This window comes from Falco rusticolus, chromosome 1, assembly GCF_015220075.1.
Source record: "Falco rusticolus isolate bFalRus1 chromosome 1, bFalRus1.pri, whole genome shotgun sequence".
Taxonomy (NCBI): Eukaryota; Metazoa; Chordata; class Aves; order Falconiformes; family Falconidae; genus Falco; species Falco rusticolus.
Genome location: NC_051187.1, coordinates 42,233,235 through 42,261,051, shown reverse-complemented (window position 1 = coordinate 42,261,051; position 27,817 = coordinate 42,233,235). Strand labels below are relative to the sequence as shown.

The window sequence follows — 27,817 nt, the reverse complement described above, 5'->3', positions numbered from 1 at the left end:
CCCCCCCCAACCCCCCCTAGGCTTTGTTTTTCACTAGTCTTTCCCTCAAAGGTGAAATTTTTTTTACTTGTCAGAAACCACCTATTATACAGGGAGACTTCATAAAGTTCTAGCTGCTGGTAGTGTGTGGCAACAGGTGCCTGTGTTGTCATCTAACTTTCAGGTGAGCTGTGGATAAATGAAACTGAACAAAATGGAGTATTGATTGCTGCCTGCTCCCAGAAACAGCATCTTTCCAGACGGGACTAGAGCCTCTCCACTGAAGGCACTGAGAAATTAAATCTGTTTCCTCTGCTGTGAGCAAAATGACAAAAGAGAGTGAAGGCTGGGGTGATACAGCCAGATGTGTGAAGTATTTGAGATGTTGCTTCCTTGGAGAGGAGCCTCTGTAAATCACTGCTTCAGCAAGCCCTTGTGAGCCAGAGTGGTTCCACAAGCCTGTTGTCACCTCAGGCTTTGCAGTTGTTTTTTGCTAATGCAACAGCATCGGGAGCAAGGTCCCTGTTGAACAGCATTTTTGTAAAATCCATTCAGATCTATGGACCTATGCAGGCAGAAGTTTTGCCATTCTGGCTAACTTGTGTTCTTTGCAGTACAACTTGGCAGATGTGTGTAAATGGACCTCACCTGCTCATTTTTTGTGCATTCCTACCCCCCCCCCTCCCAATTCTTTCATCAAACCAGCTGTTTCCAGGATGACTTCTTAGCTTGTGAAACAGATGTGTTTAAAAAACCCAAACTGATCCCTTTCATCCCCTTTGCACTTTCCATTCTGGGACCATATGTGAGGAGGAGATCTCTTGCTTGTGCTTATGGCAGCAGTCAAGATCTCTGTGTCACATCAAGTTGGTGAAATTAAAAATGACAAAACCAGGCCAGAAATAAAAATGTCGAAGCCAGCCATGTAATAGTTTCTGGGGACGTAGGTGTCTGAGCTCAAAGTAGAAAGATGATGTGGATCAATTTAGGTTGAAATTTTTACAAGTGCCCTGGAGCAGTAGGAATCTGATTTTGAACACTAACTCACTCTGAATTTTTTTTGCCTGTACTCTTTGGGCAGAGCCAGGCTGAACTGTGTGGCACTGCACAGCGGTGGCGTGTTCAGTAGTCTGTTCCACAGTACTAACTCAAGCAAAACAGACTTTCTTGCTCTCCCTTTTTTGAAGCACGATGTTTATTTGAACTCTGCTATATGTGAAGATGATGTAATTTTTTTTCTCCTTTGAGAGTTTCCTGAATTGTCTATTTTTAGTGATACTTTTTTTTTTTTCAGAGTCTCTTGTGAAAGTAAATGAAAACATCCAGCTTGCTGCTTTTTTTTTTAAAGGGCTGGAGGAAACTAGTGATGACCTTTTTCTGTTTTGTTTTGTTTTTTATTTTAAACAGCTCTGGACATTACAAGGGATCTCAATGTTTTATATTGTTCTCTGTTTACTGATGGATTTGAAGGAAGATGGGGAGGGAGGGTTCAATTGGGATTTAGAGGATGTTTGAAGTCTGTCGCTACTACTATTCTGCACCTTCTGCAGGAGCCCTGGGACCATCTGCTAGCAGGGCAGGCCCTTATTTGCTGTTTTAGCTCGTAGCCCTTTGCTGCTGCTCTTTTAAAAAAGAAAGGTATCTTACCCGCACCAGAATGAGCTGAACCCCGACATGATGTGAGACTTGAAACCTCCTTGTGCAGGTCTTGTCCTTGGTTTTGCTAGGTTCATGCCTGCTTTCCTGTAGGGGCAGACCAAGCTCCTGTCCACGGCATGTTTGCTGCCATATTTTTCCTGTTACATGTGGCCTTTAATTCTAACAGAGCTAGAAAATTGATCTTGTTCCATGCTGGCAGCACTGCAATGAAATCTGTTGTTATAGACACGTGGGATTAACAAGGCTGCCCTTCTGTCCCTCTTCTGCTGCCGCCTCTAAGGCACACTGCCTGATGAGCCACGGGGCTTTGTGGGCTTGCACCAGCTCCAGCTTCTGGAACAAGCCTGGGAGGGAGCAACTGAGGGCATGGTATGAGATTAGAAACCGGAGTCTGAGGCACAGCAGGGCTCAAGCTGTTGGGCTGAAACACACAGATCTGCCTTTGAACCCAGACTGTGACCTTGGCAGCAGGCTCTGGAGCATAATTAATATGCTGCCATCTCGGGCTAAATGAGGAAAGTGCGTAAGTGATGCAGGTCAGGATGGAGGCTGAAGCTTACCCGTGCAGTGTGAGCCTTTGCTTTTCTTGATCTTACCTGTTACTTGCTTTGGTTTAGAAGATCTATCTGTGCGATTTCAGTGAGGATTCACTGAAGCACAGGTGGATTCAGCAGGAAATGGTATGCTGGAAAGGGAAAGTGCTGAGTTTGCCCAAACCAGCCTGACAGTATAGGGTATTTCTTGTCTACCTGTCTGGAAGTGCCTGCTTTCCCCACTTAATTAGGGAATTGGCCCTTTCAAGGTAATCTTACAGTCTTCTCAGGAGCAAATCTTTCATGTTTATTGAGGAATCCAGCTCAAGAATTTTTAAAGCATAATAGTGACTTCTGTTTCTTTCTTGCAGCTGTTTAAGAAAAAAAAAAGCTACATCTTTTGTAAAACAGATTTCTGTTCTCTCCCCAAAAGGCACCAGAAGTCATTATGTCTCAACACTATGATGCCAAAGCTGACCTCTGGAGTATAGGAACCATCATTTATCAGTGTCTAACAGGAAAAGCTCCTTTTCAGGTAAGTTGCTTAGATCTAGTGTTTCTGACTGTCTTGCTTTTTTTCTTTTAAACTGTTTACTCTAAGGCTTCTGTCATCTGTAATATTAACTCACATAGATCCAGTGTCGTGGAGCTCTGGCTGTCCACCTTGATGATGTAGAGCTTAATATGTTGTAATCCTGCATGTGTTACAGCCCAGAGGAGAGTCATATTCTAGTATCTCAGTGGAATGTATTTCCTGATTATAAATCTTTAGGAAGGACCATCTATTTTGAAAACTACCATGAATCAATTAAATTGGTGGTGTTTTTCCAGGCCCACACTTTAAAAAATCAGTTTCTGTTTACAACTGTACTCTGTGTATAATTTATAATTATAGTTCTGTTGGGTATGGAAGGACAATAATGAAGATTGTAATTGCAAGCTAGTGTTTGGGATGATTTGGTGGTAACTGGTGTATTGCAGCTAAATGGATGTTGGTTTTGGAATAGTTAAGTAGGATCTTGTCAGAGGGATCTTATCTGTCATCTCACAGCAATCCCTTCCAGCCTGAAATGTTTACGTTCATCAAGTCTGAACCCTTCCAAATATAACACAGTCCAGTAAAACTCCACCCTGTAATTTATGCCATAACTTTTGGATGAGCTAGAGCATATCTTTTGTGAAAGGCATTCTCTGATTTTAATTTTTCAAACGATGGAGAATTCATCACAGCCTTATGCAAGTTTCTTCAGGTCTGCTTCACGTGTTTTTAAGCATATATAGCTGGAGTTCATCTAGACTCAGTGCATTTTTCTTGTTCCCAATCATAAGCGTGCCATGCTGTGTATTGCTTCTCCAATGCTGAATGAGATCTGCAGACTCCCCCTTGCAACCATTGTTTTAAAGTACTGTACTTGTCAGGTTTTTTTCCTTGCTGTCTCACTGCGTAGCAGAGAGATGCTTGAGTTGCTGATACTTCTTAGCTTCTCTAATGTTTGAGCTCTGTAGAGCTCATCTCTAATCCATGGAAAAAGACCAAACTTCACATTCGGATGCCAGTGTCAGCTAATGCCAACTCTTCAGCTTCTTAGATCAGTTAGGACAAATGTGAACTGTGGCCCTCTTATTACCTCCTTCAGGGTAATTTTTCCCTGCTGCACTAAGAATCTTCCATTCCAGTGCTTTATATTCTGTCTGCCAGCCTGCTCTGTATTTAGAGCAAGACTTCATTTCTGTTGCATGGGTTTTTTTAATAAACACCCTTACAAAGTACACTGGAACTCCTGAATGGCTCCCATTTACCGGCTGCATCCACTTGTTGGTGTTGGTATTTTTGTTTGAGAGGAGAAAATGACTGTTAGGATAAAATAAAATATTTGTGCATTAAGAAAAAGGCGTGAGGGTGAAGAAATGAAGCTTTGAGTCTGCATGCATAGGAGAGCCCTGCGCTCTGTAACTTGGTACCTTTTCGTCTCTAAAGTCACCTTGATACTGTGCGCATTCAAATGATGTAGCTATCATTTAATGAGGTGACTTTATCATAGGTGTTCTTTGCTTAGTAGCTCACACACAGCCATGGGGCATCTGATTTCTTTGAAAAGAATTTGGTGGCTTTCATCATTGGTCATTGAAGCATGTCACAAAAATGTTCTTCTGAAAACATTTGTTCTTATAAGGAAGACCTTTCACAGGTAATAAAACTGAATGTTCATCAGCTTTGTTCAGCCCTTCAGCCAAGGCTTTGAAAGGGTAGGTGGGCAGCCAGCAGTCAGCTCTGTGCCTGGATGTGACATCCAGCTCACCCAGGGGCGAGGGCGGCCCTGTGTGCCCATGTCCCTCTGGCATAGGCATGGCCATACCCTGCCCTGCAGTGGGCAGGGAAGGGACGTTCTGGCCCCTGGCCAGCAGGTCCTGATCCTTGCTTTGTGCTTGCCTGACTGGGTAACTTCTCTCTTTCCCATATACATCTAACATCTGTTGGACTGAGGACGAGGGTCTTTTGTTTCTCTATTTTAGTTTATCCCCACACCTTTCCTCTTCTGGGGTTTGTATTTTGAAGCAAAATTCCAGGCCCCATTTGTTACTACAGTAGCAGCTGTGGGTTTGTTTGATCAGGGAGAGAGAAGGGCTCAGGCCAGATGGTTCTCAGTGCACCATCTATTTGGTTTGACCACATGTGTCACAAATTGCCTTTTAGCTGCGAGTTTCGGGTGAAAGAAGCTTGTCCAGGGCAGGTGTTGGGAAGCTGGTTAAAGGTTAACGGGCTTTATTTCTTTGTCGGCATGACTGTGTTCTAAGAATTTGCTGATGGTCACTGAGCAGTGGAGAAGCTTTTGTTTACAGGGTTTGTAGGAGGAGAGAGGGGTAGTGGACAGAGGTGATGGGGAGATCATGACTAGGAATGAGTGGGTTTGGGAGGGACATCTACAAATGGGTGGGGAGATAACAGCCTGATGCCACAAGGCACCACCAGCAGACCCAGTTGTACAGGGCAGCCAGGAACCGGATTTCTGATGTTAACCTCTTCAGGCGACATCCTCACTGTGCCTTCCCCCCCAGGCTGGCAAGGACACCCCCTCACCTCTATTTAACTGAGATTCCTATGGGAAGCTGGAGCACAGGTGTGAAACATGCTTCGTTTGGGCACTCTAGCTGTTGGCTGCGTGAGCTGATAAGGCACCTTCACAAGGTTGCAAACCAAAAGGACTCCAGTGTTACCTGCAGTGAGGAGGAATGAGCTGCTTAAAAATTGAATTGGGCTTCGGGGGCTGGGTTAGATGGAGAAAAGATCAAATGTGTGGAAAGGCTGAGGAAGTTGTCAATCCAGAAAGTGCTTGTCGGTTGACAGAGATTTCTAGCTGTCTGAGTTTTTATTTTATCTGTAGCTGGGTCACCCAGGGCAACTTCCCAGAGCCATTCCTGTCCCTTCCCTGCCTCGCCGCATGCAGAAGCTGTGGATGCTCAGATGTGAACAGTTGGTAGGGTGGCTGGTGAAGCTGTCTTAAGGAGCTTTTTGTATTAAACATGCCCATAAACATAATAGTGAGACTGCCATAGGGATGAGATTAATAGGATTCGTAATCCCTATAAACAGATTTGCTGAGCACTGTATTAATGTAGAATTGTTAATTTGCCTTGCCTAATGAGTGGTCTACACCTGCATCTCTGCATTTCTGTCGCTGAGGACAGGACTTGAACAGCGTGTATCTTCGTCTTGCTGACCAGTACCGAGAAGTGCCTTACAAGTGTAATGGTTTTCTCTTGTCCTTACCTGAGCAGAAAAAATTGTGACCCACTGCCCCCCATCAGGTGATGTGGGCTCCACAGCCAAATGACATCCAGAAGCAAAACCGGAAGCAGAGAAGAAAGATTTACACAAGGTCTAAAATATCTTTAAAAAAAAATCTAGTCCTTGTTGGATGCTGTAGAGTTTAATTAAATGACCTCGATCTCTTTTTTTTTTTTCCTTCTTTTTTCCTTTTTTTTTCTGAGGGGTGGGGAGAATCACACAGATGTTCCTGTTGATTTCTGCTGTGTGACCCCTTTAAAAAATGTGCAGCTCTCAGTAAGCAGGTGCACTGCCAAGCACATGCAGTTTGTGTCAGAGCTGTCTCTGGCAGGGGCATGGGTCCACTTGGGCATCAGATCCTCTGTGGAATATAAATTTTACTGCCTGGTCTGGCAGCTCTGAAAGAGTTAACCTGCCTGTATGTGTTATCATCCCAGCTAGCTGCTAGGTGAAAAATTAATTTCTAAGCCTGGTGTACCAAGCCCACTGCTTTATTTCTGGGTTAATTCTGCCTGCATAAGTACTAGGATTACGTATCACTTACAACAACTGTTATGTTGTGAAATGGGCTTTGAGGAAGACTAGGGCAGGGAGGATTTTATACCCAGAATTTGAACTCCTGGATTATTTTCCAGGCAGGCTGCCCTTCTGTTCCCAAAGCTGTTCCTCTGGACTGCCCTGTGCCAGTGGGGACAGATATTCTTGGCAGCAGCAAGTTATTCTGGTGAGACAGGTCAGTGATTGATCTGTTGCTGTAGTCAGCAGGCCATTGGCTTCTGGACTAGTGTTTGTGGGTCTGATCCTGCTCTGTTGGGAATGGAGAGAAAAACATTCATGGGCAGCTAAAGAAAAGGGTTTAGGGCTGAGGTTTTTTGGTTATTTCTGGTCCTTTTGCTTTTAAGTTCCCCTGAATGCTGGCTACTTAGTTGTGGCAATCCTAAAATATCAGCCGTTAAGACTGCAGAAGCAGAAGGTATTTTACAGCAGGTTATCAAGCTTTTCCCTAAAACTATTGAGCTAGAAACATGAGTACTATTTTCTTACATACTTGAATCCCCTCTCTGCACCTCCAAATCCCCAGAAATCCTGAAGGAAAGACTTCAGAGAACAGAGCAGGTACCATACGCCTTCTATGAAGTGTTGACTAGACAGTTCTGTTCACAGGGGCTGTGGATGTCTCTGGTGCTCTTCTGACCGAATGCCAGGCTTTTGCATCCAGCCTTTGCCCAGCACAACAAATCCAGAGCTGAGCGCTTTTGGAAGCACTACCCTGCGTGCTTTTTGCATGCAGTTCACTTGCAGGCAGCCAGCACCAAGTGGGATTTGGCAGGGTTACGCTGAATGTCTTTGTTGGCTCGACATATTTTGACTGCTGCTCGGGACAAGGTAGCAGAGTGGCAGGATTCAATTTGTCCATTTGTCTTTGTATATAGAAAGAACAGAAAAAACCAGAGACAGTTACACTAACACAACTGCTCCATAGTAACATGAGAGGGGGAACAAGGACATAAATTGGCTTGCTGGTGTGTCTCCTGTTCTTGGGGAAAACGGAGCTGTCCATTCTGCATCCCTGTTTCTGACAGATGGATGCTGTCCTACAGGTAGCAGCTGGCTCTGTGTACCTTGAATGGTCCCGCTGTTAGGTGCCCAAAATGTGCTTTTTCTGGTGTTTTTCTTCAGTAGGGTGTATCTGCCTGGAAGGCAGATTCCAAAGTCCTTAGCTTCCTAGAAGAAGGAATTAAAATGGCATTTTTAGCGTCTTACGAACATTTCTGCATATTTTTTTCCATGCTTCTCAGAGAAGCACTACTTACTAAAGGAGAGGCGAGCAAAGTGGCTGAAGGTACCAGTGCTTTATGAAATGGATGCTAACAGCAGGAAAGCAGTGGGCGTGTTACTGCAAGCCTGGGAGCCTGCTGCTAGGAGCAGAACTGTGTGACTCAGTTGGTTAATACATGAGATGCAGTTGGCTTCACTGCATTAATGGTGATCCACAGTTGTCTGTGGGCCCTCACTAACATGGCTCTACTGCCCAGCAGACAGCTACCTGTATCGGAGACCCACCTTGGATTGTGAGCTCCTGGGAACAGCCCTGGTGAGGAAGTGTGGTCTGGGAGGGCAGCAACCTGACTCCCTGGAAGTGTTTCTTACAGAACAAGTGGGAATTGTACTGAGGCAGCAGAATGTGGAGAGGCAACATCCCTACAGGGATATCTCTTGAATTTGTACAAAGAGGAGGGGAACTTACTGAGGATTTTGTTTCTATCCAAGATAGTGCTTGGAAACCTTCTCTAATGAACTGGGCTTTGCATGTGTGCTCCTTTTAATATACTCTGTCTTTATTGCCAGGAAAATCTCTGACAACAAAAATCCCTGTTTGGAATAGATCAGAGCATCATTGTTATTTGTGAAACAATTGAGTTGTTGCAACAGGAAATGAACAGAGCAAATAGCCAAGGCTTGTATCTCTGATATGAGCAAACAGTTTGCTTCCCTGCAGTGGAGTTCTGTTCCTCCTTGTACATTATGTCTGTCGGGCGTATTTCTCATCATGTAGAGCACTGTGGCCAAGCCATTTGGTGCAGCATGTGTGCTTGCCTTATTAAAGTTTGCCAAATATTAAGAATCTAATTACAGGGCAAGATCTGCAAGGGGAGTGGTGTAAAACAGAGTTTTACTGAAATAAATCAAATTGAGTGGCAGTGATTGGAAACCTGATGCTGTTTGGTGTCTACGTAACAAGGTGTTTTGCTAAATCACAAACTACTACAATGAATGTTAGAAAGAGTTTTTGCACCTCCTATTTGGGTCCCTGCTGTGTCTGTGAACAGCAAAGGATACATTATTGCAGAAAGGAGAACCAGGAAATCTTTCTTATTTCCGCCTTCTAGGAATCCAGTTACAAACTGATAGGAGAGCTGTGAAGCTTGGGTTGCTAAGACTGCAAGAAATGCTGTCCTGGTCAATGCAACATGAGTCTATTAGCAGCTTTTGAGACTTTCCCTTTGGTTTCTCTTGAGGTTTTGTACTGAGCTTTTAGTTATCCTTAATTTTCATCTTCACCCAGAGGGAGGAGGTGATGTTGAAATGGCATCTTATGTGGCTGCTTTTCCAGCTGTGCTGTATCAGTGGTATTTTGATGGCCATCTGCAGATTGGCTTCTCTGATTTGCTGTTTTGAGCATCTTAATTGACCTCAAATGCTTCTAATTTAGAGGTGGAAGTAGGTGGAAGGCTTGAGGGGTTTTTTGAGCCTGCCCTGAACTCAGGAGAAGCTGCCTGTTGCTGCCTCATTCACACTTTCCTACACACTCAGCTGCACCAATAACTGATTGCAGATGAATCTCTCTGATCTTTCTTCCCTGTTTATGTGTACCTTCATGTCTGTGTTATGCCAGCCAGCCTGCTCTGCCTTTAATAAAGAGACTTTGCCTAAGCAGAAAAGCTTGAGACGCTAGGGTTCATCTACTGGCCTATATCATTTGTTGCATAAAAACAAATGGAGAAATGACATTAGGAGATTTTTATGTATCTGTGCTTCTATACTGGCGATTTTATTTTTAACCTCAGATGTAAGCCTCTTGTTGTGCCTAGCTATGTAAGCCTCTTGTTGTGCCTAGCTTTTTTTTTTTTTTTAAATCAGTTCTCTCAGAATTTGGAATCTTCTTGTCAGTGTCCCCAGCAGTTGTGTATATTGCTGCACAAATAGGAGCTGTGGCTTCAGACCTTATGGCTTCCTGGAATTAAAGTAAAAAAATCCTAATTCAGTTGCTGTTTCCCTATGTTCCTAGTCTCTTTGCAGATCCCTTGCCTATCAACAGGCTCTCTGTCCCTTTTCTAAATGCCCTACAGCATTAATCCATGTTCTCAGCAGGATCTGCCATTCATCATTTGGGCCTCCTCACGTCTGCAATTATTTAGCCTCCTGGGTGAGGCTATTAGGCCAGCTCAGACCTAAGCCTCAGAGCCCACTGCACCAAAGCTCAGCCCTTGGAAGGGGACTGTAGGACAGAACCAGGTCAGGGACAAAAGGACAGCAGGCTGAAATACTGTATTTTCACTCTGGCACAATGCTGGCTTTTCAGTCTAAAGCAAGCTGCAGGTTATCATTTTCCTCTGCTGGTTCAGATAGAAATGCTAATCCCTTCCCTTTATTGTCAACTGCTTCATGTACTAGTTTTCTTTCTCCTTACAGGCCAGCAGCCCACAGGATCTTCGCCTCTTCTATGAGAAAAACAAGATGCTGATGCCGAAGTAAGCATTTTCCAGTGTTGCTGTTTGTATGCACTTGTTTACTCTGTATTTACACCTGTCCTCGCTTGCTCCTGGCTTGTCACTCGGGGGGCTGACTGTAAAAATATTTGGCTGCCTGCCTACCTCCGTTCCTTAAACTAGCAGTGATGTGGCCCAGAGAAAGTCAGGCAGTAGTGGATTGCCAGAGCTGGCATTCTGTCTTTCTGCAGATACTGTTCTCCTACCTTGCAAAAATTCAGGATCGTTAGTGGTTTCAAGAGCCAGCTAGTGATCCTGTCCCACATATGGCTTCCCTGAGTCTGCGAGCCTTGAGAAGAACTCATGGCAATTCTTGAATCATGCGAGCAGCCAGACTGCAGTCTTGCCTGTAACCTGCCATACCTGACTGCAGATCACATTGCCATTTCTCACGTGTCAGGGCAGCAACTGCTTGTGTCCGTTCTGCTAATAGGAGGAAATACTATAACCTCGATGGAAATGGATACTGCTGCAGTTTTCAAGGGGAAGATAATGCTTTTGTCCCACTTGGGTGTAAGTTACCTAGCTGCTTAGTGCTGTGATTTGTCATTGTATTTTGGTTTTGTTGCTGTGGTCTTTTCTTTTGATCTCTGAGCTCTTGAAGCAGAATCTCACGCCTGCTCTGAAAACCTCAGCCTGGTATAGAGACAAGACTGAAGTTCCAGATTACACATCCAGAAATTGGAAGGCCCTTTTTAACCAGAAAGTTAGCTTCTGTTTGGCAGAGCTGCTGATGGCAGCCACATATGCAGGAAGTTCACTGAGCTGCTGTAGGTGGATTTTTTTCCTTATCAGCTTAAATAGCTCCAAGAGATAGTAGAAGGGACTGTCAAGAAACTAGAGCTGTTACTAATGGCTTGTGCTATGCATTTAGTTTCCCATTGAGACTTCCCTTTTTGGGGGGACAGATTTCTACCAGGATTAAATCTAGGGCATCTGCATACTCTCCTGAATTGAACCAGAGGGTGTGATGGAGTAAAACACCTAAACAGAACAACTCAAAGCAAAAATGCCACCACATAGCTGGAGCTAGATAGTCTGTGTGAGCACAAAGCAGAGCTTCTGTTTCCCCTAAAACTTGGCTGCTCACCTTTTGAGGTAGTCCCTCATACCAAGAAATCCCTACAGTTAATGAGCTTCCTTGTGTTGATCATGCTGCCCCGCTGCTGCTTTGGCTTGTAGTGTATGCAGTAGGATGCAGGCGAGGGGAGAAATGAAACAGCTGTAAAAGGAGAGCATGTCTGTTCTTGTAGAGGATTAGTCCTTCTCCTTCGTTGTGAGCCCTTTATGCAGCCTGCATTCACCGCTTTCACTTATCTCCACTTTTTAACTACCAAATTCCTCCAAAGCGTAGATCCAAGACCATTGTTTTTTCACTACAGAAGTCAGATCTGAAGCAGCCTTTGTGTAAATGCAGATTCCTTGCTTTCCAGAGTCAGTTTATCTCTTTAACGTGAGTTGCTGTCTGTGCTATTTCCTGAGTAAACATGAATAAACTGCCTCGGTAGCCCTGTCAACACAGGATGAAACACGAAGCTGCTCCAGAGACCTCTTTCTTGAGCTGCAGCAGTGCCAGGGTTTGGTTTCATTCTCCTTGGGGCTAGGCAGGCTGGCACCCACCACCGCATCGCCATGGAAGTGCTGCATTTTAGCTTGGGAACAGGGTGGGGAAGAAGAGCTCATTGCATGCTCACCAGCGGTCTCTGCCTGCCGGGCTTGTGCCGATGCTGGCAGGTGAAATGCCGTTCTGAGGCGAGGAGCCCATGTCAGTGGGAGAAAGCCCAAAGGCCTCACAATTTTAATAGCACTGATCTAAATAGCTAACATTCATTGTGCCAATTTGCATGGCAAAGTACATTCTAGAGCATGGGGGGAAGGAGGCAGTTCTGTTGCTTGTGTTCAAAAAGATGGCCTTGGAAAATAATACTGTAGCATAGCAAATCTTGACATTTTAGACTTGAGAGATAAGAGGAGGCAAACAGGCTGTTAATGTGCACCATCTTCAGTCTGTGTTGTGACATCTGAGGTCTACTGCTTGACCTGCCTGTTTCTTGGCTTTAAAACCATACAAAAGCTAAAGTCATTGCTGGAAAATGGACTCATTTTGGATGAGATCTTTATGTGTCATGGATAAATAAATTATGACGATAACACTGGAGTACTGCAAGTCTCCAACACTAATGTATTTTTCAGGAAACTCTGCTAGCTGTGGTATCTTGGGTTATTTTGTTGTGCGGTGTGCTTCGAAGGCACAGTTTTTTGCTGTGAGGGTGTTTTTTACTGGCTCAAACCAAATCTTAGTTTAACTGTGTCCCTCCCAGAGTCCTGGTGTCCTCCTCCTTTGTCAGCCTGGGAGGGCACACAAAGTCATTCTAGTGTCAGGGATGGAAGAGCAGCTCCTCCAGTACAAACAAGGATGAGGGATGCATACCATCATTCTCTGTTCTAGGAACTGCTAGGCTCAAATTCCTTTGCCAGCAAGGCCTTAGGGCTTCACAGAAAAATAACTGGGCACTGCTGAAACCTATAAATACATAGTGTGCCTTACATCTCTGGTTTCACTGAACAGGGGTCTGTTAGTGCTAGCTAGCACCTCTTTTTTCCCCCCACTATTTCTTGTCCTAGCTTCTTTTTTTTACCCTCTCTGTGGCAGAGGTGGGGTTGGTGGAAACAGTGTAGGAAGAATTGTTTCTCCCAGCATCGGCTGGGCTTGGCTTTGGGGAGGTGAGCGATGCCAGCCCAGCGAAGCAGAGCCCTGCCCGAGCGAGCCACGTGCTGAGCCACTGAGCAGGCTTGGACTCCGTGCAGTTAAAATTACTGTGCTGAGCAACATGCCATTACCTCAGCTGACCTGGCATGGGGAGAGGGGGAAGCCTGGCAAACCGTGGGAGCCGTGCTGGGTACAGCCGTGGTAAACAGAGTTAATACTGAAAGGGTCTGGAGCCACGTTGCGTTTGGAGGGCTCTGCTCTGGCTGTGGGGCTGGCTGCTGCAGCCCCTGACAGTGCTGCTGCTGACAGAGGGAAGTCAGCAGAGCTGGATCCACTTATGCAAGAGCTGAACGCTGCTTTCCCTGCCTTAATCTGTTCATTTATTCCCTGCTTCTTGCAGTCTGTTGGGGTTGTGGAGAGCTGCCCTAGCCTCTCCTCCACCTGCTTTCTTCCTGGCTCTAGTGCAAAGTGGGGTGATAGCTGCACTAGTTTCAGCTTGCTCGAGTGGCAGTTGCTCACATCTTAGTGGTCTTCAATTAATAAATGCTGTATATCAAGGAAGCCAGTAAGCAAAGGTTATTGCTGGTCTTAGATAAGCTGCACTGAAAAAGAAATGCCTTTATTAAAATGGTAGTAATTAGTGATACATTTCATCAGCAATGTCTTAATTGGAAGCTTTCCCTTGGTAACTGCTTCATTTTAATGACCTCCTTATTCCCATTAGAGCAAGTAGAAGAGATTTTATTTACGATGTGTGAAATATTGCATGTTGAATGGACTTAGCCGAGACCCAGAGGGATGACACTGGCACCACTGTGGAAGGAAAGGATCTGCAGGAGCTTCTGGGAGAGGCCACTAAAGCTAGATTAGCTGTAGCCTTAACAATGACTATGTGGAGTAAAAGCCAAACAGAAATGCAAATAGAGATGTTTCTGTTCATCTTCTCTCCCGGTGAGCTCCTCTTTATGTTCCTAGCCCAGCAGGCACAAAGTGAGTTAGCATTTGCAGGTTGCCTTCCTGAATATGTAAAAGCAGTTTAAGTAGATTGCAAGTCTCTTATTTTGCTTTTGTTTTCAATCCTAGCATCCCCAGGGAGACATCAAGCCACCTGAGACAGCTGCTGCTGGGCCTCTTGCAGCGTAATCATAAGGACCGCATGGACTTTGGTAAGACCTCCTTCCAGTTTCAGTTCTGCTGCCTGTCCGTGCCATCTTTTGTGCTATGGCACTGCACAAACCTCTGTACTTCTGGCTGGTACTAGGAGAAGCATCCAGACACCAGGATTTCACCTGTGCCTGGGAGATTGCATAATCTCGGGGGTTTTAGTGGATGTGCTGGGAAGGTCAGTGCTGATTGCAGTACAGTTTTGTAAACCCAGAGATTTGGTGCACCTTCAGCAAATGTTTCGTACTTGTATTTCCTCTCTTGGCTTCTGCTCTCTGAACTTGTATTGTGTTCAGCATGCTGCCAGGTGAAACATATGTCTTGTGCATTTGTGCTCTTTCCCTGTCATAGTTTGTTCCCAAAGCTGTAAGCTGCACCCATTTAATGAACAATTCAGTCAATCCCCTCCATTTCTCAGGGTCTGCAGTAATATCTGAGCCAGGATACTGTAGCAGCTTGGGGACCCTTCCTTCCTTCTCCAGGTTTCTGTGGAAGGATGCCTTGGTTCTCATCAGGGCTCAAGCTGGCAGTCTTTCGACTCTCCCTGTAGACCTGTGTCTCTGTCTCCTGACTTGGCTGGCATGAATTTCCTTTTTTTGATGTCTTACTCCTTCTAAACAGAGAACAATCATTATGTGCTAGGCAGTTCTGGCTTTGGCAGACTCTTCCAGATGTGTCTAGCTGAGCTAAAAGGTCTGAAGAACCTCTAGTGAAGCCATGTCCTAGAGGAAAATGGGCAGAGGTGGAATCATTCCTAGAGCCCCAGAAAGGACCAGGTCATTTAAAGGGAGCTCTGTGGTCTTTTAGTCTTCCCCACCACCTCTCCTGTCTTCTTGGGCAAAGACAGTCTAGACTCGTCTCAGGTGAAAATTGGGATCTGAATGCTCTCTCTCACCAAGGAAGCTGGCCCTGGTGGTGTCTCCTGAGAGCAGCAGGGAGCAGCTTTGCTGCCACCGGCCAGTGCTGCTGCCGGGAGGTGTAGGCTTGCCTCTCAGCCTTTCTGTTTGAGTAAGGTTTGTGCTGGGCAAGCCTGCTCAAGTGGTTTTCCTGAGACAAGGCAGCAAGGCCAAAGCCAGTGCACTTGTGTTAAGTGTCAGATGGGCAGTATCACAGCAAAAGCATCCTGCTTTTTGCACAGACACTACATTTTTTCACCTGACTATAAAGTGTGCTGCTGTGTTTTTTCAGGATACTGTTTTTTAGTCAGGCTTGGGGTAAAAGGGTTTGACATATCTGTCTTTTGGGAGGTGACTTTCTGTTGGTTTTTTGCTGCTTATCTGCTCAGGTGGATTGTTTCACGCTGGGCAGCATGTGCTAGTTGAAGAGAAATTGTTTTGCAGCCTCTGTTATTCTTTTGGATTAGAGATGCCGGGAAAGCCTTTGAGGAGACAGTGTCACTTGGGTGAAGCAAGTGTGACACAGATTAAGTGAAGCTGATCATAATTATCCAGGGCTGAATGCAAAGCACTGCCGTACTACAGTGCAGAAGTGAGAAAACAAGCCTTTTGAAAAGGGAGTTGTTGAAGCTACTGACTGACTTGGATGTAAGCACCTCTCAGATTCCCTGCAGATTGTCTGTCTGGGCTGTGGGTCTCTACCTATTCAATCAGGCCGCTGTGCATTTCAAAAGAAAATATCTTTGATGCTCCTGTTTCCCTGCTGTCAGAAATTGAGTCTGGTAAACCTTTTTGGCCCCCTGTAAGCTAGTTTTGTACCTCTTGGGAGTAGACTGCATGAGTCAGTGTCTAACACTTGGAAATTTGAGATAATAGACTTTGATTTCACTCAGGACAACAGTTACAGCAATTCTTGCTGCACCGAGATTGTTGCCTGCCCTTAATCACATGCAGGATCCTTTTCTCTATAAATTGGCATGTCCTTGTAAGATGTAACTGTTTCTCAGGGAGAGTTTGTGAATATGTTCTGTAAAGGTGCCTATATTTGAGATACTCCTTGTGCTTTATAGAAGGCAGGTCTCAATGGCTGTGTGACATCCCATGCCATATTCTGATATCTCCTGTCAGTCGAGAGGAAAGCAAGTGCCAGAGCCGTGATTTATTTAGACCAATACACTTCCACAGAATCCAGTTGTATTCCTGGTCTCATCCACCTCTGACTCGGCTGAAGCATCTGAGCTTCCTCCCTGCTTGTGACACCACCGTTTTCCTTTCCCTGCTGTCTGCTGGTGCTCAATCTTCAGCTTTTCTACATTCCTGAGGGCTCAGACTCTCTGACCTACCAAATGGACCCTTTTCCTTAGCGTCTGCTCAGGAGGCATCCAGATGATGCCCCTTGCCAAAATAGCAGCACTGCTTAAATGAGAGCTCTTCCCTGTGCCCAGCTGTTGCTGTGTTTTCAGCTGCTGTCCGTGGCCAGCTGTGCACAAGCTGTTAACGGCCCACAGCTTCAAATCCTATGTGAAGCAGATCTCCCCCTTCCCTTAGGTAGTGCCCCATAGACAGGTGCTTTGTCCTCCTACTGGCAAACTAACTGTCGCTGCTCCCTTCACCTGTGGTATTTATAGGAAGTCTGCTTTGGCTCGTGGTTGGTGCCTTTGTTCACTGTTCCTTTCCTCTCCTGCGCTTTGTAAGGTGAAGATTTGCCAGTGCTGCCAGGCTAGGGATGGTTCCTGAGCCACCATCCCCAGAGGAGGGGTGTCCTCCTGTTCTTGAGGACCTCTGCAGTCTGCCTGGAGAAGAGTGCTGTGCCCTCAAGGGAGCTCCCCAGAGTTTAGTTGACCCACACAACAGCAACACAAAAGCTTCAAACATCATTTACTTGTTGTGTCTCAGCTGCTCTTCAGCCAGAAATTGATGGTCTTTGCAATCTCAAGATTATCTAGAGGAAAGGCAGGAGGGGGTTCAAGTTGCAAATTTCCTGCAGGATCATTTAAATTTTGCTTTGCAAGCCACAACTAATAAGCAGTTTGGAGGGGGGAGGGGGGAAAATGAAAGAAATCATTTCCATCCCCTCAGTTGAATCAGCTAAGCTGAGGGATGGTACCCTCTGGAGAGGCAGGCTGAAGAAGCAGGAAACTCCAGCAGCTGGGCAGCTCCAGGCAGGATAGGGATGTCCTCCATCTACAGCAGATCTTAATTTGTGGGATTTCAGCTTTCCCTTCCAGAGATTCCCATCACTTCTGTTGTGCTAAGTTCGAGACCAGTGCACTCTGGCTGCAGGACCCTGAAATAGCAGTGGCAAGGAGGGGCTGGGGAGAGAGGAATTGTTTAACTTTAAAAAGCAGACAAACAAAATACTCAGTTGCTACTTTATGGAAAGCCTGCTGGCCAAAGAGGAGCTGTTTACAGAAAGCAGAAGTTTGTAAACCTTAAGTGTTGCAACAGGAAAACTATGCTGGTAACAAGTTGAACTGCCTGCAGTTAGCCAAATAATCAGTGTTGATCCGTGAGTAACGCTCCTGAAAGGTGGAGGTGCTGGTGGTGGTAGGAGAGGACTCTGGCGTAGAGCTGCAGTGGATCAGACGTGAAGGCGTCAGGAGGGGTGGCTACTTGTCAGGACAGGCGAGCACGTGGAGGGTCTCCAGCAAGCCAGGACAGAAGCCTTTCTTGGCCTGGATCTGTAGAATATCTTGCCGTAATGAGTAAAGAAGGCAGCAGTTATGTCTGGTGTGAAAGGGAGGGAGTTCTGTGTGGGCCTTCTAGAAAATGCATTTCTGCCTTCAGTGCACAATGGATTTGGGTCTGTGTGTGATAGAAGACCACTCAGTGGAAGTCCTTTTGTCCTATCATTCCTCTTCTGTGGAATGAGTGGCAGTGCAGTGTGATAAATACAGCTCTCCTGGATCCCTACAATTAGGGTGACCTGCCACCCTGATCAGCCAGGGACTTTTGTCTTTCAGTGCACCTTGGGATTTCTCCCTTCTTGCTGATGGGAGCTTTTGATGCTCATGCACAGGCATGGCCATGCCAGGATGTGACATAGTCATGCTGTCTGGCTCTCAATAACTGATGCCATTCCTAGAAGTGTAAGAGTTGTTGCAAGACAGTGAAGCATTAACAATTTAGTGTGTTCTCCCCAGCAGCCCAGGGTTGTAGCTTGCAGCAAAATCTAAGTCCGTTAATGCCCTGTGGGGAAGGAAAATCCATTAGTACTGGTGGCGAGTCCAAAGGTACAAATCCTCATGTCCTTTGGCCATGCTTTTGGCAAAGTTTTTTTTTCCTCCCTTTCTTCATTAATGTAATTGCCCCAGCTCTGATTTTGCAGAGATGGCTGGTAGCAGAGGAACCACTTCTTTTTTTTTTTTTTTTTCATACTTATATAGCAATCCCTGGATTCAAATAATTTTCCATCCTTTTTTAAGAGTAGGTCCTACGTGCAGTTCCCAGTCCGCATTCTTGACAGCTGCTATATGCCACCACAGTTGACCAACTTCCATGGATGACTGGATTGCATGGAAAAATCACTGTAAAAATACTGTAACTTGCTAGGCTTTAACTGCTTTGTAAACTTCTTACAGTCTCTTCCTTTCACTGAGTCATTGTTCCTGAATTCTTTTTTTTTTTTTTCAGATGAATTTTTCCATCACCCATTCTTGGATGCAAGTGCCTCTATGAAAAAATGTAAGTGTTGCATTTTCTTATTACAACTCTCTTTTAACTCTGGCATGACTTCCTTTGCTGCTAGTTCAAGAAGAAAGAAAAAGACTGCTTTCTGTTTTTCTTAGTCATTTAGGCAGGGATTTGGCATTTGTTACTGTGTGTCCAGATTTTGCCATCAAAATGTATTTAATTATGCTGAGTTATCTTCAAAGGGATGATTAGGGGCTGCTTAGAAACCTAAAGCAGAAGCAAGTCTAGCTTTGAAATGTATTCATCTTCTTTGTATGAAGTGCTTGGCCAGCGGGGATGCTTGTAGGTAAACAGGATTATGCAGCACGGTCTTGCTCTTCGTCTGCATCTGCAGGGCAGTTCAGGATAGTGAATGGTGGAAACGGGCACTCTTGCCCCTGCTTGCCAGCTGGCACCTTAGGTTGGCTGTGCAAAACGGCAGGCTCCGGTTACCAAATCTTGCTTCAGCATTTACCTCCAAATTCTTAATAAATCTTAATGGTTACATTTGAATGCTCTGTGAGAACTGGCCAAAGCAAAGACAGATTTCTATTGAAAGTTCTTTCTTTCTTCGTTTGATTCAAAACTTTTGAATATTTCCAAGCACACTTACTAGGATTCAGAGGTTTGTTTTCAGTGGAAAACAACTCAGAATTGCTTCTAGTGTGTATGGGATATGATAGTCCTTCGGCCAAGACACTTAGCTTGGTGGAATTATGTGTGGTTGTCATATTCTGGAAGGATCCTCCTGAGCCCTTTAATCTCCTGATAGAACCAAGGCTTCCCATCAGTGAGTGACATGGGGTGCCCAGTGCAAGGGCTAGAAGTTTCAGAGGAAGCATGTCTAGCACATTCTGAACACGGAGCCCTGGTTGGATGTATGTTGTAGGTGGATGCCCCTTGTCTGATGTCCACATCACTCCTGACAGTCCCTTGCTTTCTTGCTTCCAGAGCAGGAATTCTTAGTTGCTCCTGATACAGATTTTAACTGTGTACTTAGGTGACCGTCCTGCGGGCAAGAAAAGACGCTTCTGGTTTAGGGGAGCTGGCAAACCGGCCAGGCCCCTGTCTCCATCTGCACCAGCAAGATATGGGGCGAGTCCTGTAAAGCAGGACTGCTCTGCAGGCAGGAAAGGACTCTGCCTGTGTAGGAGTCCTCCTGAGCCAGCTCGGCTCTCAGCACCTGCTATACCACTGCCGTATATGAAAAGCCCTTCAAAGTCTGATCCCCCTGTGGGCAGAGGACTCCCTTGGGATGCTGTTGCATGCCCACCAGCTCATCTCCTGCCTCCAGCAGTTCCCTTGCTTCGTTGTCCAGGGGAACAGAAGCCCCACTGCAAACAGGAGAGGGTTCTCCTGACTTGGCCTGAGTTTCCAGCTTCTGCGCAGTTGCCATGCAGAAACCTGAGGCACCATTATGAGCAGGGGACTGTAGCTCAGCTTTTACCCCCAGCTGCACCAAAGTTAGTGGTGTGGGGTCAAGGCCCAATAAAAAGAGTACCTTTATGGGCAGGTAAGGACTATAGGAACTCCAGACCTCTCTGCTGCCCTGCTGGTCCTCACCTCCGGGCATGTGTCCACAGCCTGGAGTCCTCTCCAGGCAGGAAGAACCACTGCTGGTCTTGAAAAGATGAGGAGAGAAATATCTCACCGTTGTTGGGGTCTTCTAAGTTGTTGTGTGCAGAAATCTGCTAGTGGAGAAGATGGTGCTTGCAGTCTGCTATGGAGGTCTCTGCTTGCCAGATGACAGCGATGGGTGAAGGTGTCCAGGAGGTGCAGTGAAGGACCTGGGTGAGGGAGGCTGCATGTGGGAAGGGTGGTCCTTTCGATTTCTGAATAGGTGGGAGGAGCCAGTGTGTCAGCAAAGATCTGGGTTGTGGTAATCTCCATAAGAAAAGCTCACCTGAGGTGTATGGAATGCTGCTTAACATGGTAGCATGCTTCGTGTTTGCAGTTGTAGCTGAAGTGGATGACTTGGCAAGGTTGCAGTTGCCCAGGGGCTAGCTCCCGTGGGTTTGCATGCAGAACCAAGACTAGTCCACAAGTTTATTGTGCTACTTCATCTCGGCGGGTGGTTTAGCATGTAGGAAGTATGGAAGAGAAGAGACAGAGCTGCACCTGTATCATGATGGTTGTGCCCAGACCCAGAGGCCACAGGCCTGTGGTGGGGGACGGCGGGAGGAGCAGTGTGCCCTCCTGGTTTTGTTCTCCATGGAAACTGGTAACTGGGCTGCCACTGGCTTCGGTGGAAGCAGGACTGAGTCCTTCACATTTGAGAGCACACAATTCTCTTAGGAGAGGCTGCTGGACTGTCTGTGCCAGCGCCTGCGCTCGAGTAGTAGCGGTTCTGGGACCAACTTGTGGAGACCTTGGCTAGGCTGAGGGACCCGCTGTGCTGCCGCCACCTGAAGGGCCTCCCGGCTCAGGGTCGCCTTCACTGCACTGGAGGCAGCCGTGCACCCGCCTGGGTCCCAAACCAGTGCTGAGGTGAGACTCTCCCTTTCATAGGGGAGCACCTCGCAGTGTGAGCAGTGTGGTGGTCCCCGTACCGCTGTGGGCAGATCGGCCCTTGGGTGGCACAGGGGGGGCTGCTGCAGAGCTGGGCACGGCACAGGCTGCAGAGCCCTGTCGGGCTGTGCCAGAGCAATGAGTAACAATAAAGTGAGAGCTGTCAGCTGTTCATTCTGCGTGGATATGTGTTAGTAGACCATCTTGTGGAATTAGATCTTTAGTGCAACGTAATCTTGGAATTCAGTAGATCGGGGAATCCTCAAATGTGGATAATTTTGAAGTTGCTGAGGCAGGGGTCCCCCTTGTTTAAATAAATCTGCATGTTTTTCAAGACGGATCATTAAAATCAACATTTCTGTCAAAAATCTTGAAATACGACATTTTTGACAAGTTCATCCTCTCCGCTGCGGTTTCAAGGGACACTTGCTCTCACGTCCGTCCTCTCATCTCACTCCTTTAGTGGAGCAAGGACGCCAGGCTGCTGCCATCAAGGAGTGCTGCAGACCTCAGCCTGCAGAGTAGGGTCAGGGCCTTGTGCTTTAGCTAAAACATGTGCTTTATTTTTTGTTTGTTTATTTATATTTTTTTTTATATTGTGGGGTTTGTACCTGTGACTAAGCATGTACTTTAGATATGTAAAAATTTATTAATAAAGTCTTTAAAATACTATGTCTAGTCAGAATGTCATCTGTCTGTAGCCAGGTCTGATCAGCATATGGTACAGGGCAGTGGATTACAGTAATAATGCATGAGAAGGCATAATTAGACGCTTGTGCAAGTCTTCTCTGAGTAAACACATTGTAATTGGTACCCATGCAGAATATTTTGGAGGTTTTTTTGCTTCTACCTTTAATGAATGGTAAGCTGGTACCTCCTTTACTTGGAGTTAAGAGAGCATGAAAGGCGAGCTGTTATGGTTCAGAAGTGTACGGTGGCTCAGTGTCTGGAGTATCTGCCAGGCTTGGCTTAACTTACCATCTTTATAATTCTATTGTACATAAAATACTCAAACCAGAAAAAAATCACTGTGACTTCTGCATATAGAAGGTTTTAATGGTGCAAATTTTTGAACTTTAAAAAGCAGCCTATTCTTCGGGCTAGTCCTTTCAGTTCTTGTGCTCAAACTGTTGACTTGTCAGAGACTGCAATTAAATGACTTTTTGATGACTGGTTTTAATTGAATCCAGATAATCACAAAAATGCATCTCTCCAGTGTGTGTAGAACTCGGATTCCAAATAAAGCTTGAGGCTTGGATATTTTTAGGATGACCAAGCCCCTGATAGGATGACATGTCAGAAGTGTTTTTTGCAAGTGTAGGATCCAGTATCAGGATCCACACAGCTGGAGCACGGGCTTGCCTTTGTGGCTCCCAGCTCTCCCATTCTGAAACCGGTTGGCATTGGTTATGCAACGTACAGGATGACTGTTTTGTTGCTGGAACAAGTTGGAGAGGACAATTATGAAAACAGACTTATTTACATTACAATTACACTGCAGCAATTTCTGGATTTGGGTGGGGGCCTACAATCCCTGTTAACATTCCCCGCATTCAGACTTGAGCTGAAAACATGATGAGCCAAGTGTTTGCACCCTTTTTAATTTTAAACTGGGAGTGTCTGGGTGTGTGGAGGAGAGGGAAGCAAGTGTCTTGCTTCAAGCTGTCCTATGTGGCTGATGCTGAAAAATGCCCAAACAGGGATGTAGTGGTCAGAGAGGGTTTGTCAAAGCCAAACCGTGTAGTCCTACATGCATGAAAATCTGTTCTCGGTGTCAGGACCTTTTGAGTTGGACCTCACAGCATCACAGGGTGGATTTGGGGAGTTTACAGGATTTTAAACAGGAACAATGATTGAGAGGGGCTGTATCTAAAGGTGTGCTTCATGCGGACAGAGTTCTAACTTCAGTTTTGGGTGATAGTGGCAAAGTCTGCTCTTACCTTCCGTCCAAAGCAAATGGACAAAAATAGGAAAGTCTTAATTCCAGCCAGGTTTAAATCAATAATAAACACAGAACCAAAATACAGTGGAGGGGCCCTTGAGAGGGAAATTAAATTACTATAACAAAAAGACTAATTCCAGGAAAAATGAACAATGATACAAGTCTTGCAGCAGCCACCTGTGAATACAGTTCAAGAATCACTCACCTTTCCTTGAAAGTGCCTTTCTGTAATGGGAAGGTTGGTCTCTACAAGGGTGAATTGTTCTGTAACAGCTGGCAGGATACAAAGGGGGAGACTTCCTCCACCCTGGATTTTTGGTGTTGTATGTATAAGGAAGGTATTAGGGATTGCTCTGCGGGAAGATCGCAGAGATCAAAAGCAGCGTGGTAGAGGCAGAACAGAGCTCTCCATTTTACAGGCACTTTCTCAGACCTCTGTGTGTGTTCCCTGAGCGTGGGGAGTGGGAGCCAGCTGTGCTGGAGGAACATGTGGGGTGTGGGAGTAGCAGCTCTCTATGCCAAGCCCCTGACCGACCTCCCAGAATACCCACCATCGCCGTCCCCGTGCCTCAACCGGAGCCGGGGCAGTGTGTTTTAACAGCACAGCCCATCAAGGGCATGAACCCAAGTATAAATAGATGCAGAGGCTAAAAGGCATCCTCTCACAAAGCTTTGGAAAGATTTATTTCGTTATGGACCTGACCCTCAAAATGCTGGCAGTGAGTGCTGTCAGTATGGTCCATCACTGGAGGGAAGGGCATCTGCGTGTGTCGCTGCACGCTGGCCCCACGCTGCTGTCCCGCTGTGGCTTCCTATTGCACAAGCCCCAGGACTCTGTTGAATCAGTCTGTTAACCTCTCAGAAAAACATTTGGGTTTTGTTAATGTTAGCAAAGGGAGGAGGAGATCACTGTGACCCTGGTTGAATTGTTACAGCAGTTGATTATCTATGGTGAAACTTATATTTTAAATTTACTCTTCTTTGGTTTCGTTTTCCTGCTGTTGGATCTTGTTGCATCTCTGCCAGGCTGAGGAGTTCAGCATCTCAGTGGTGGTTCTGTTTGTGCCAGGAGACACTGGTCCAGGCACCCTTTGCCCTTTGACAGGCTTCATGGAAAGATGTCTTAAAGCCTTTTGTCAAAAGGTGTATTTTCCCATTCTTTTATCGTTAGAACATTGTTTCAATGGTTAATTGCAGAGAGATGTATTTTTCTAGCTGTTTGGATAAAGTACTTTGTAGTATCTAATGTGGTTGATGACGGAGGTAGTTTTACTTCAAACAGAAGCGTTCTTCTTCTAGGTGTTATTAACCTTCCTTGTATAAGTACGGAGTTACCAGCACAGATCCTGTAAAGGTAGAAATCTGTTACCAGGTGCTAATTCTCTGCCAGCACAATGGAAGAGGAGCAAAGTGTTCCTCTCCTCACTTCAGTATTGCCCTGATCTCTTAAGTCATTCAAATACCGAAATGGTTGGTATTTGTATGAGTAAAATTGGTATTGGTCAGAGTAAAATCTGACTTCAAGCTGCCTTGAAGTGGGGATGCTGGGACTCTTCTGCAGCTTGTGCCCTGTTCAGTCAGGTGCGGATGGACTGGGGGATTTGAACTACTAAACGCTTCAAAGTCCTGTAAAGAGCCAGTGTTACCTTTGACTTGTCTTCCTCCTCGGTTGAGCATTTCAAAGTTATTTACTGAACCTCACTTGTATAAGTCATTGGAGTTAAATATTCTTTTCTTCTGTGATGCCTTAATCACCTTTTCTGCCTGAAGGTCAACGCTAACTGGTCCTTTCAGTGTCAGCTTTATGTCTCTGTGAGAGTTACAAAAGAAAGTTCAACACTGAAGTGAGTAAAATGTGCAGTTCTGAGGTGGAACAATAAACCGTAAAAGGACAGGATGCAAGACTAGCCTGTGCTCTGGAACAGTTTCTGTGCAAAGAGATAGAATAAGCAAAACCTCTTTAACTTGCAGAAGTGGCTGAGGGAGAATGTGCTGAGGTATAGGAAGCAATGAACTAATTCCTTGTGGAATGGCTAATTCTGTGGGGGTTTTGTAGCACGTGGTCTGGGATGCCCAAGTGACGGTTTGGGCGGCAAGCACCTAGGGCTTGAGTAGCCACTGTTGCATGTGTGCTAAGCCACACAGTCTGATGAAGGAGAAACTGTAAGGATATGTTCTGGCTTCTACCCTCTGCCCCTGACATGAATCAGTCCGCTTTTCTGTTCATCTTTCCACTCATTTGCAAAGATGCTTTGGAGGCTCTTTAGGGCAGAAACTGTCTTGCTGCCTGTGTAGGTCAGCTGTCAAGTGGTCAGATGATGTGAGTGAGACCTTCCCCCACAAGAGCTATAACCATGAAATGGTGTAGAGGGGAGTGGATGGGTGTGAATCATATAACTGAACAGAATGCTAATTTTTGTCCTCCTTTAATTGGCCACATCTGATATTTGAGATACATGATGGTACATGAAATGAACCTGATGGGAAAAGATGGAAAAGACATTTTATTATTGATTGATCTTAATTTGACAACTTCTTTTGTTTTTTGTCTTTTGCTGGTTTTAGCTGCTTCCGTGCCAATGCCTTCTTATCCCAGTTCAGGCTCTGGTAGTTCCTCCAGCAGCTCTTCTACTTCCCACCTGGCTTCACCTCCCGTAAGTACAGCTCAGGGGATGCACACTGCTTGTGTTAATGGTCTCCCTGCTTGCTGGTTTGAAAGAAGGTCTCTGCTTTTGCTGTCTTCTGGTGCAAGTCACTGAGCACTTCAGTTCTGCCTGAGTTTGGTTCATGGTCTTCTCCAGTCCGTTTAGAGTTTACATCCCGCAGGTTGTCTGTCTCTCCACATGTTTCAATTTGCCATTGCCTATTATATGAAAAGCCTTTATGAAAGGAGTTGGTATTAATGAGACTAGTTTGTCTTGGCAGAGATGGAAAGCTCCTTGGAATCAACAAACAGTCACTAATTCAGGGTATAGCGCTGCTTACTTGGCTGCCAGTTCTGTTTCCAAGCAAAGTCTCTGCAGCGTGACAGCACACCCACCCTTCTGTGTAAGGTGAACCTCCTCCTTTCTGACCAGCATTTCCAGGTGCCAGAGGGACATTCAGCAAAGCTGTTTGCTCAGATCAGATCTGCCACAGTCTGGTGGTCTTGTGAGAGATGATCTGAACTGACAGTTTTTTCTCTCTGGTTACCTGAAATGATGAAGACTTCTCTGGAGGGGCAGAATATTAACTGACCAGCGAAGTGGCATTCCTCCAGCTTGCTGAACTGAGAGCTTGTTTTTGGAGGCTCTTGATGAAAGCTGCCTTTTGACTTTGAACTTGGGAATGCTGGTGGTGTGATGGGCAGGGCAAGGGAGAAGGGTTGAATTTCTTTCCCCCTGGCATTACTGCTTTTTTGCTTTGTTTTCTGAGTTTCCTTGGGCCAAGGCATCTCAGCCTGGTGTGGAAAAGGCTGAGAGGCACTATATCAGAAGTTGATATAGGTGCTGGACAGAGAAGAGAGGCTCTCCTCTGAAAGTCACATAACTGTATTCCCAAGCGCTTCTTCCTCCCCCTGCAGCCCGGAGCAGAGGGTGGCTGGCTGAGGCCCTCCTGTCCTTAAGACTCCAGGAATGGGTAGATGGTGTGAAAAGTAGTCTCTCCCCTGAGCTTTCCTCGTCTGGGGGCCTCAGGGTAGTACAGACTGGCTGCCAAACTGAGAGGGGGTCCCATGTTGGAAGGGTACTGCTCTGGTCCTGCTCTGCATTTTGAAGTTTTGCTGATGGAGGTGTGGTGGCTCGGCATGTGAAAAATGCCCCATCTGCAGGGCAGAGCTAGCAGATTGGGTGGAAAAGAAACAACTTTGACAGTTGGGAAATTCCTTCTGCGTGTGTGCACTGCATGCACAGTGAGGGAGAGTCCCCACTGGTACAGCGGGAGAGTCTTTGGAGGGTGAACAAGTCCTTAACTGGGCCCAGGTGAAAGCTGGTTCAAGTCTTTCTCAGCCTAAAAATGCATTAGGATAAGGATTGTGATCTGCTCTGTGGGCAGTTCAGTGGTCTTAAACCATCTGCCCTCTTCCATCTGTCTGCAAAACACGAGGATTGCAGAGCTATTTATCGTTTGGCTGAAGGAAGTAGAAAAATGGGACTTTTTAGGGTCTGTCCTGCCTCTGATGGCTGTAAGGTGTCATCTATCGAATACTTAGGCTCCTTCAGGCCTTTCTTTAACTCCTTATCAGCACTGCAGCAAAACAGGGTTGTTCTGAAATTGCAGGGACACATGTACGTGTTCCTGAGTGCTGCTTACTACAAAAGCGCAAGTAGAGACCAGATGGTTAATGTTTAAGAACAAACAAAAAAACAACCTAAAAGAACAACCAAAAGTATCTCCAAAATCTCTTCTGTGTTTCACAGTCATACTAAACTGAGTCGATAGAAAATGCGTGGTTGATCCAGAAAACCTTAGTAGAGGGGATGCAATACCTCAAGTGAATTTTTCTTATCTGTGGAGCATCAGACAAGCCAATAGTATGTTTTGTATAACAAAAGATGCACTGTTCTGACTTGGACATAAAAGGTTGTTCCTTTTCAGTAAACTAAACGGCTGCTTCTGGCAAACTATCAGCCCTGATTTATCAGCAAAATGTTGTTTGTAGCCTCGTACAGCTCAGTTTAAAGGATGGAGCAGAACGATGAAGGAGCTGTGCTGAAGC

The 27,817-nt window shown here is 45.7% G+C and overlaps 1 protein-coding gene across 7 annotated transcripts in view; it reads left to right on the top strand.

The window, feature by feature from the left end:
- The window catches only part of ULK1 (unc-51 like autophagy activating kinase 1), an 81,486-nt gene that overhangs the window by 26,336 nt on the left and 27,333 nt on the right, over positions 1-27,817 (top strand). For all 7 annotated transcript variants that reach the window (XM_037376763.1, XM_037376781.1, XM_037376755.1 and 4 more), the window contains 5 exons: positions 2,605-2,706; positions 10,153-10,211; positions 14,023-14,105; positions 18,633-18,683; positions 25,687-25,775. In XM_037376763.1, the coding sequence (XP_037232660.1) occupies positions 2,605-2,706; positions 10,153-10,211; positions 14,023-14,105; positions 18,633-18,683; positions 25,687-25,775 (384 nt within the window). The remainder of the gene's footprint in view (positions 1-2,604; positions 2,707-10,152; positions 10,212-14,022; positions 14,106-18,632; positions 18,684-25,686; positions 25,776-27,817) is intronic.